This window comes from Halichoerus grypus, chromosome 10 (assembly GCF_964656455.1).
Source record: "Halichoerus grypus chromosome 10, mHalGry1.hap1.1, whole genome shotgun sequence".
NCBI classification, from domain to species: Eukaryota; Metazoa; Chordata; class Mammalia; order Carnivora; family Phocidae; genus Halichoerus; species Halichoerus grypus.
The window spans coordinates 112398373-112408035 of record NC_135721.1 but is presented as its reverse complement, the minus strand read 5'-3'; the positions used below and the strand labels follow the sequence as shown (position 1 = coordinate 112408035).

The 9663-nt window shown below is 52.2% G+C and overlaps 1 protein-coding gene across 2 annotated transcripts; it reads left to right on the top strand.

The window, feature by feature from the left end:
• The first annotated feature begins 676 nt into the window (after nt 1-676).
• Nucleotides 677-6934, top strand: COX4I2 (cytochrome c oxidase subunit 4I2). 2 transcript variants are annotated; one of them, XM_036121838.2, is made up of 5 exons: nt 693-1058; nt 2138-2219; nt 3569-3733; nt 4708-4839; nt 6693-6934. In XM_036121838.2, the coding sequence occupies exons 1-5, from the start codon at nt 699-701 to the stop codon at nt 6827-6829; spliced, it is 876 nt and encodes a 291-aa protein (XP_035977731.2). In that variant the 5' UTR covers nt 693-698; the 3' UTR covers nt 6830-6934. The 2 variants fall into 2 exon arrangements, with proteins under 2 accessions (XP_077913190.1, XP_035977731.2); XM_078057064.1 differs by lacking the exon at nt 3569-3733 and having other exon boundaries at nt 677-1058.
• Nucleotides 6935-9663: the final 2729 nt, after the last annotated feature.

The window sequence follows — 9663 nt, the reverse complement described above, 5'->3', positions numbered from 1 at the left end:
AAGTTCAGGGACTGTTTTTAGTTTTGTTTGGCTCTATATCCCCAATCACTTAACTTGGCAAACAACAGACACTCAAGATGCCTGTAATAAGTCTTAATAAATAATTGTTGAGTTAATGTGCCTGATGCTTTTCTGCTGACTTATTTAATCTTTACAACAGCTATGTCAGGTAGGTACTATCATTAGCTCCCTTTTCTAGAAAATAAAACAGGAGCTCAGAAGTTAGGCCATTTGGGACGCCTGGGTGGCTCAGTCGGTTAAGCCTCTGCCTTTGGCTCAGGTCATGATCCCAGGGTTCTGGGATCCAGTCCTGCATCGGGCTCCCTGGTCAACGGGGAGCCTGCTTCTCCCTTTGCCTGCAGCTCTTCCTGCTTGTGCTCTCCTTCTCTCTCTGACAAATAAATAAAATCCTATTAAAAAAAAAAAAGAAGAAGAAGAAGTTAGGCCATTTGTTGAGGGCCACACCGCTAAGATTTGAACACCAGAGGGAGGCTTTTTTCACTTCCTCTGGGTATATGGGGGCATGGGAGCAAGGTGATACACCACAGTCCAGCTCCCAGATTCTAGATGCTTGAGGGCTTCCTGGAGCAGGAGGTGTTGAGCCTGGGCTGGAAAGTTGGCCACACTTTGGTCTGCAAAGTCCCTACGAGAGCATTCCAAGCGCAAAGAACGGCAATGAACAAAGGTGTGGAGACAGGATGATCCAGCTCCTCGGACTACCAGACTCAGGGCTGCGCCGGCCCAGAACACACCGCCAGCTAAGTCCCAGGCGCTGTAGGCTGGGGGTCTCTAGAGACAGGACGCCCGTGGGCGGAGAAATTGAGGCGGAGAGTCACTTCGCAGTGCCCCTCCCCAGGCTGGGGGCCGCGGCGCCTCCAGGGACGCGGGCTGGTAGCTCCCAAGGCCGGCCGAGGCAGGACGTTCCCACGCAGGGGTTGGCCTTGGGGAAGGCTGTGGGGCGGGCCCGGGGGCGGGCGCCCCGCGCTCTGGTCCCTCTGCGGCCCATTCTCCGTTACTCGCTCTGCAGACCCAAGTCGCCCTCGGCGCTGAGCCGCGAGGTGAGTGAGTGGGTGGGTGGGAGAGCCTGGCTGCCCGAGCGGTGAGGGTTGCGGCTTGGACCCGAACTTTCGTCACCGGTCGGTCAGGGCCGGTGTGGTTCCTGCCATCGAGGAGGATCAGGGGGCTTCGGGCAGCTCAGAGTCGAGGACTCCTCCGGGAATTATCCTCTGTCCGCATGTGGGGCGCCATCTCTTTCCCCAAACGTAGATTACTCTTTGCCTCTCCCTGTATGTGGGGCTACTTTTCACTGACAGGGAGCCCTTCTTTCCTAGATGTGGGCCTCCCCCCACCACGTATGGTACAGCCCCTCCTTCTAATTATTGGGTGCCTCTCTCTCTCCCCAGATGTGGGGGGCCCTTTTTCTTTCCAGAGGTGGGATACTCCCTTCCTCTCCCCAGATGTGTGCTCCTCTTCCTCCTTCTGACCCAGTTTGGTCCTTATCCTCTTCTAAATCCTCTCCCCACCTCCCACCCCCAAACCCCCTGGGATGCCAAACCCTGAGACTGCCCTGGGGGGTAGGGGGTTGGGCTCAGCCTGTCCCCTCCCCCCACCAGATTCAGCAGAACAGGCTCTGTGAGCACGTAGGCAGCCAATTAAGGGGGAAGGGGTGGGGGCCAGACCGGCTGTGCAGAGACCTTGGCAGATGGCCCTGTGAGGAAGAGAGGTAGCACTGGGACCTGCTCCCTCCCTACCTGGACTCCCACCCAGTTTCCTCTGGGAGCGGGAGCAAACGGAGGATTGCCAGGTTGGCCTGGCCGAGCTGGGGCTGGAACCAGAACCCAGGCTCCCAGCCCCAAACTGTTGAGACCCTGCCTCAGGAGTTAGGCCTCCTCCCACTTCTCAGAAGGTTAATTGAGGTTCCAGGAGGGGGGCTCCAAATGTCTAGGAACCCCATCCGCCTCTATCAGGATAGCAGACAAAAGTAGAAGGGCCAGGGGCATGAGGGTGACTTTGAAATCCTGGGACGCCCCCACCATAGCACCCGTGAAAAAGTTTCTCTGTCTGGGCTCCGTGGGTAGGGGCAGAGGGCAACGTGGGGCAGAAACTCACACACACACACACACACACACACACCCAGATGTTCTTCAGAGCGGCCTGGAGCTTGGTACTGAAGAAAGCAGGACCCGGGATGCGGTGGATGCATAGCCCAGGAAGCGCCGGTAAGACCTGCACGCCTCACCCCTGTCCAACTCGGAGGCAGGGGTGAGCTCCTGCTGGCTGCCCTGGGCCTGCCGCAGACCATTTCCCACAATCCCACTCGTTGGTCCTGGGCCACATGCCTCCGGGACACGGAGCTCTCATTTGACAGCACCCCCTTCCATTCGAAACTTCCTCAGGGCCTGACCCCCAAACCTCAGGCCCCTAAGGACTTTGTGTCCTGAGGCGGAGGGTGCTGACAGAACCTTGCACCTCCTTCCCAGACCCTAGTCAGAAGAAAGGGGCCTAAAACAGGAGAGACTTCAGCCAGATATTCTTCCGGACCCCCAGAAGAATAACATTTATTGAGCCCTTACTATGTACCCCAAGCTGTGATCAACATTTCACACAGATTAACACACTCAGACTTCATGACAGCCATGTGAGGTGGATGCTGTGCTATTATCTCCATTTCTCAGATGAACAAACTGAGGCCCAGAGACCTAGATATTAAAAGGGTCAAAGCAGTCCCATGCCGTCCTGGCAAGGTAGTACCAAGGCCTTCCATGTGGGCGTCTCTGGTATCAATAAACAGAAGCTTTATCGAGACCCTCCAGCCTTGCTCCGGACCCCCTGGACACCCACGCGGAGCCCTTGAGGGCTTAGCCATCAGGGAAAGCTTGCAGGAAAGGAAGCCAGTAGTAAAACCAGCCTCTAGCAGTGTAACTTACGGAGCATCTACTGCAAGGCTCTGTGCTAACCCTTTCAAGTACGGTGTCTTGAAACTTCCCACAACAGGGCGAGGTAGGTTCTCTTACTATCCCCACTTTCCAGAGGAGGACATCGAAGCACAGTGAGATCGAGGGGCTTGCTGGAGCGGGGGTGGGTGGAACTGGGGCTCAAACCCAGCTGACTCCAAAGGCGTGCCCTTGACCAGTGGTCAAAGGCATGCAGAGAGCGCCCTACAGTTTGCAGAGCAGTTACACGTCTTCCATCTCAGGTTCATCTCACTCAGCCTTTGTCCACCCATTGCCTTTGCCTGACATGCCCTCCTCACCTCAAATCTTCCGAGAGAGCATGAGATTTGAAGCCAGAGGGGCTGAATTACAGCCCTGGCCATGCCCCTTATTGCTCTGTGAGTTTCAGCAAGTCACTTAGCTGTTCAGTTTCTCCATCTGTAAAATGGAGAGATAACAGTCTCAACCTGGCTCAGAGTGATGCGGAGTAAATGAGTCAACTCACCCGGAGGCCTTAGAATGGCTCCTGGCACACAGTAAGTGCTCAATAAAAGCAGCCCTCTTTTTAAATATTATGGGTCGAGCTGGAATGTCCCAGGGGCAGCCTGAACTCAGCTCTTCTGTTGTGCCTACAGCCCATAGCGAGCGGAAGATGCCCCCTTACACCAACTACCATGCCCAGCGCTCCTACCCCATGCCTGATGAGCCCTTCTGCGCAGAGCTCAACGCTGAGCAGCGGGCCCTGAAGGAGAAGGAGAAGGGCAGCTGGACCCAGCTGAGCCATGCCGAGAAGGTGGCCTGTAGGTGTCAGGGTGGGGCTGGCTGGGGAGAGTGGGCTGGGGGGTGACTTTGAAAAGAAGGGCCTCCACCCAGGGCACCTGTGTGGCTCAGTCAGTTAAGTGTCAGACTCTTTGGTTTTGGCTCAGGTCATGACCTCTCATGCTGCATCTGCTTGAGATTCTCTCTCCCTCTCTCTCCCCCTCTGTCCCTCCTCCACCTCTCTCTAAAATAAAAATAAAAAGAAATAAAATCAAAAAAAAAAAAGAAGGGCCCCCACCCAAGACACCAGAAATCCCCAAACACCTGAATGCATGCCTGAGGGGTGAAGTTCATCATTTGTTCATTTATTCTTTTATTCAGTCAGCTGTTTGTGCACAGCCAGATACTAGGTGATGCTGGGGCCAGGAGTGAATCACCTTGATGGTTCTTGCCTTGGCCTGGTGCTCCCAGGTCAATGGGAGAGCTGACACAAACCCGGATAACCGTAATACAGGCTGTGTGGCTAGGGTGAGGTGTGTCCAAGGGGTTGTGAGGACCCAAAGGAGAGAGAGAGAGAGAATCCTGGTGGGCCTCCCGGAGGGGGCATGTCCTGGCTGGCCTTGAATGGTGAGGAGGAGGGTGTTGCCCGGCAGTGGGAACAGCGTGGGGAGGGATATGGAAGCAGGAGAGCATGGAGCATCCTGGGTATCACTGAGTGGTGTGGGGAGATGGAGCAGAGAGGCAGGTAAGGTGGTGGTGGGGGGAAGGACCTGACCCTGGGAAACAGGAGGGATGTGTCCTGCCCACCAGAAGTGCCCCTAAACGACTCTGGTATTTGGAGCCTGCTCCTGGCCGTGCTTTGCATATAGTAGATGCTCAATAAGAATTTGCTGAATGGACAGCATCTGCCGCAAGAGTGGGGAGGCTGGGGATCCCTGAGGCCAAGACTTGGCCCAGGGTTCTTGGAAGGGATACATGCAAGGCCCCTCCTTCCCCACCCGTCCTCTGCCTCCAGTGTACCGCCTCCAGTTCCATGAGACCTTTGCAGAGATGAACCGTCGCTCCAATGAGTGGAAGACAGTGATGGGCTGTGTCTTCTTCTTTTTTGGATTCACAGCTCTGCTGATTTGGTGGCAGCGGGTCTATGGTGAGTGGCAACCCCTCACCTTGCTGCAGGCCTGGGCCGTGCCCTTGGGGTCAGAGCCACCAGCCCAGCTCTTATAGGGCAACTATGCTGGCACTCATCTGCAGCGTTTTGAAAAGTCCCCCAAAGAGGTGTAGGGTGAAGGGCAGATCATGGCTGCCTGGGTTGGGATGTGGGAGCTCTACCTCTCTGGGCCTCAATTCCTTCATCTGTAAAATGAAAATAATAGTGCCCCCATCACAGGGTTCTTGTGAGGGTTTAATGGCTGTAAGCCAGTGCCTGGCGCATAAGCATGAGTGGTGCTGTTACTGATTGCTGTTATTAACCATTAATTTTTCTGTAACAGAGAGTCTCCAACATACAAGAGCTTAAACAAGATACAGGTTTTGTTCCTCTCACAAAAAAGGCCAGGGAGAGTATGGAGACTCTGCAACATCAGGCTCCTGCTGGGGTGTTGCCCTGCCGTCCTCCACACGCGGCTTCCTTCTTGCCATCCAAGATGGCCGCTCCAGCTCCAGCCACGAAAGCCTACATTCCAGCCAAGAACAGGGAAAGGGATGCACTCCTCTCTAAGGTCCACAAGTTGCACATGTGCCTTCTGCTCACCTCCTGTTGGCTAGAAATGATCACATGACCGTGTCTAGCCACAAGGGAAGCTGGGAAATGTAGTTTTTAGCTAGCTGGTCACATGTCCAGCTAACTGCTTATGACTACAGAAGAGGGATTCTCAAAGTGTGGTCCCTGGACCAACATCATCATTTGGGAACTTTTAGAAATGCAGATTCTCAGCCCCAGTCTGGATCTACCAAGTCAGACACTTTGAGGGTGGAGCCCAGCCATCTGTATTTTAACAAGCTCTCCAAGTCATTCTGATGCCCATTCAGCTCTAGGAAGCACTGTTCCGGAAGCAGGGGAGGGGCTGTTGGGGAAGGGCTGACAGTTTGTGCCCCAGCTCTTCACCTCCAACGGTCTCACTTTTCTTCTTCTGTAAGAGTGTGATGGGAATTCCCGCCTTGCATGAGGATGAAATGAGGATGAATTCTAGTCTAGCCCAGTGTTTGGTGCTAATGGGTGCCATAAAAATCTTTTCCTTCTTTCCCGCCCATTGAGCTAGAAAGTTCCGGTGAGGAGGTCAGACAGGCTGAGTCAGCCTCAGGGGCAGATGGACCAGGAGGTAAGGTCTGAGCAGTGTAGGGAGCTCCATCTCCCCTGATGCACACATCATGGCACCTAGAATGCCTCTTGAGTGCCTCAGCCTTTTAGTTAAGTACTGCCCTCCCCAGATTTCTAAAGTGAACTCCCCTTCCTCGCCTCCTAACTCCAACCCCCTTAGGAAGCAAAAGAAACCATCTCATCCTGGGCTCTTCCCAGTCAGTGGGAGCAAACTTAGTAATTATAATCACTACCATATATTATGTACTTAATATCTGTCCCACATTGTACCAGTTGCTTTATACATACTAACTCATCCAATCCCCACAGCCATAGGAGATAGGACCTGTTTTTGACAAGGAAGGAAACTGAGGCTCAGGGAGATGAAGTGACTTGTTCAAGGTCACACAGCAAGGGAGGGTGGAGCTGGGATTTGGATCCGTTCCATTGGGCCATAAAGTAAGGAAGCAGGCTGAGAAAGGGGAAGGACCTTGGCCCAATTCCCACAGTGAGTCTAAGGCAGAGCTGGGACCAGAACCCAGAGGTCCCTGGAATGAAGCTTTAGCAGGGAGTCTGGTGGGGGGACAGGCAGGGTGGAAGGGGTGTCCTAACCCTGTGACTGGAGACCCTGGCTCAGGGGGACAGGGTGGAAGACTTGCAGGGTCCTGAGCCACCCCTGTCCCCACCCCATGCCTTACCTGCAGTGTTCCCAAAGAAGCCCATCACCCTGACGGATGAGTGGAAGGCCCAGCAGCTCCAGCGCATCCTGGATATGAAGGGCAACCCTGTGCAAGGCCTGGCCTCCCGGTGGGACTATGAGAAGAAGGAATGGAAGAAGTGACGTGGCGTCCGGGCTGCCCTCCCTGCAGTTCCACCCGGGCCTAGAGCCTATGGAGGGCCCTTTCCTCTTCTTAACGCCAATAAAGCTGGCCTGTTCTCTTCTGTCTTCAATCTCCACCTCAGTCTTTACCTGCCACAAACCCTACAGTATACCTAAGATTGAGTACTGTGGTGAAGGAAGGGCAGGAATAAGCCACTTTCCAGGGGCCCAGAGCCCAGCCAATCAGGGAGGGCTTCCTGGAGGAATAGGGGCTAGGTTTTAGTCTTAAGGGATATGTGGCATTAGGAAAGGGAGGAAGGAGAAGGGAAGGTATTCCAGGTGGAGGGAGTGGCTTGAGCAAAGGCAAGGACACTCCTTTATTCAGTCAATTATTAACAAATATTTACTGAGCACCTACTGTATGCCAGGTACTAATCCAGGCCATGGGAATGCAGCAGTGAATAAGATAAAGTCTCTGGTCCCATAGAGGAGGCATTCTTTTATGGAGGGAGACAGAAAAATGAATATGTGATGAGTTCTGTAAAGAAACAAAACAAAGCAGGATAAAGGGACAGAGTTAAGGGGCGCCTGGGTGGCTCAGGTCATGACCTCAGGATTGTGGGATCGAAACCTGTGTTGGGCTCCATGTTCAGCTCCAGACACCAGTTGGGTGTATGAAAATTCAACTCAATTCTGACACGCACTTCAAAAATAGCATCAGCTACCACAGGTTAAGGGTTCAGTCCTACAAGAAGCCCTGCCCCCGACTTTTAGACACCAGTCCCCAGCCCAGGTTACCTGTGCTTCCAACCGACTGGCTAGAAATCAAAGGATCCCACAACCCCCTCCTTGGGTTTGATTAGTTTACCAGCACAGCTCACAGAACTCAGGAAACCCATTTACTCACTGGATTCCCAGTTTCTTATTAAAGGACAGAACTCAGGAATAGCCAGATGGAAGAGATGCAGAGGGCAAGGCACGGGAAAAGGCACGGAGCTGCCATGTAGCGTCCAAGCACTGTTCTCCCCCCATCCCCGTGTGTTCACCAACCCAGCAGCTCTCCGAAAAACCTGTCCTTGTGGAGTTTTATGGAGGATTTCATTACAGAGCCGTGACTGATTAAATCATTGGCCACTGGGGAATGATTCAACCTCCAGCCCCTCTCTCTCCCCGGAGGTGGGGTGGGTGTGGGGGTGTGGGATTGAAAGTTCAACCCTCTAATCACATGGTTTGTTCTCTGGGCAATCCTCAGGTGGGGTTCAAAAGTCACCTCGTTAACATAAGAAGAGACACCTTTCTTGCTCTCATTACTTAGCAAATTCCAAGGGTTTTAGGAACTCTGTGCCAGAAACTGGACTAAGATCAAATATATATATTTCTTATTATAAATCACACTATCACAGGCTGCCATAACAAAATACCACAGGCTGAGTGGCTTAAACAACAGAAATGTATTTTCTCATAGTTCTGGAGGCTAGAAGTCCAAGATCAAGGTGTTGGCAGGATTGGTTGCTTCTGATGTCTCTGTCTTTGGCTTGCAAATAGCCACCTTCTTGCTATGTCCTCACATGTGCTTTCCTCTGTGCATGCGCATCCCTGGTGTCTCTGGGATGTCCAGATTGCCTCTGCTTATAAACACGCCAGTCCGATTGGGTTAGGGCCTTTCCTTTCATTTTAACTTCATCGTCTCTTTAAAGACCCTACCCTAAGACCCACAACATGCTGAGGTATTGGAGGTTAGGACTTCAACATATGAATTTGCAGGAGACACGACTCAGCCCATAACAGTTGGGTTCAAAATTATTCCACGTGTCTCCTTGTTCTGGGAGCAGCGGGCACCTGGGGCATTTTCTTCTCTTGGCAGAAGTCAGAGACCACTGAGGGGGGCAGGGGGATGATTAGGGACCCAGGATGCTCTTAAAGCCCAGGCTCAGAACGAGCACACACAGAATCGGCACCACATTCCACTGGTCAAAGCAAGTGCTATGGTGTTCCAGTTACTATTGCTACATTACAAACTACCCCAAAACTTAGTGGCATAAAACAGCCATTTTATTATGCTCGCCAATTCCGTAGGTCAGGAATTCAGTCATTACTGTTTGCCTCTGTTCTAGAATGTTTGAGGTCTCAGCTGGAAACACTCAAAAGGCAGTGGCCAGAATCTTCTGGAGGTGTTTTCACGCTGGTGGTTGATGATGGCTGGCAGCTGGCTGAGCCGGACAGCTCAGCTGGAGCTGTCAACCGGACATCCTTCTTCTGTGGCGTCCCCAGGTGGTCTCTCTGTGTGGGCTAGTTTGCACTCCCTCAAAGCATGGTGGGTGGATTCCAAGAGTGAGAATTCCGAGAGAACAAGAAAAAAGCGTATTGCATTTTTATAATCTAGCCTCAGAAGACACATAGCATCCCTTCTTCTGCTGAACCCTGTTGGTTAAGGCACTCACCAAGTTCCACCTACATTCACGAGGGAGAGAACATAGACTTTCCTGCTTGATGTCACAATGTGAGGTGTAAGACACATATGAGATGGGAGATATCGTTGTGGTCATCTTTGGAAAATATAGTCTTCCCACCCACAGCCAAGTCCAACATCAATAGGCAGAGAAATATCCTCCATCAGAGTACACATGGTGAGTGTGGAGTAGGGGGAAAGACAGAATTTGTGAGCAAATACTACATCCTATCACTGATGGTGTAGAAACAACCAACACAAAATTATGTTGATAGAAGCTAAAACTGACCACATTTAATTGGATAGCAACTAAAATTCAAACAGACAATAACATTCTGATATTTAGATAATCAAATTTGACCTGAAAAATCAGACCAAATGGAAATAATAGACAATAGCAGATAAT

Excerpts from the sequence above, each read along its gene's own strand:
- COX4I2 (XM_036121838.2), top strand. The coding sequence starts at position 699 with ATGATCCAGCTCCTCGGACTACCAGACTCAGGGCTGCGCCGGCCCAGA. Across the intron at positions 2,220-3,568 it reads GCATAGCCCAGGAAGCGCCG|CCCATAGCGAGCGGAAGATG; the intron begins GTAAGACCTGCA and ends TTGTGCCTACAG. Across the intron at positions 4,840-6,692 it reads TTGGTGGCAGCGGGTCTATG|TGTTCCCAAAGAAGCCCATC; the intron begins GTGAGTGGCAAC and ends CCTTACCTGCAG.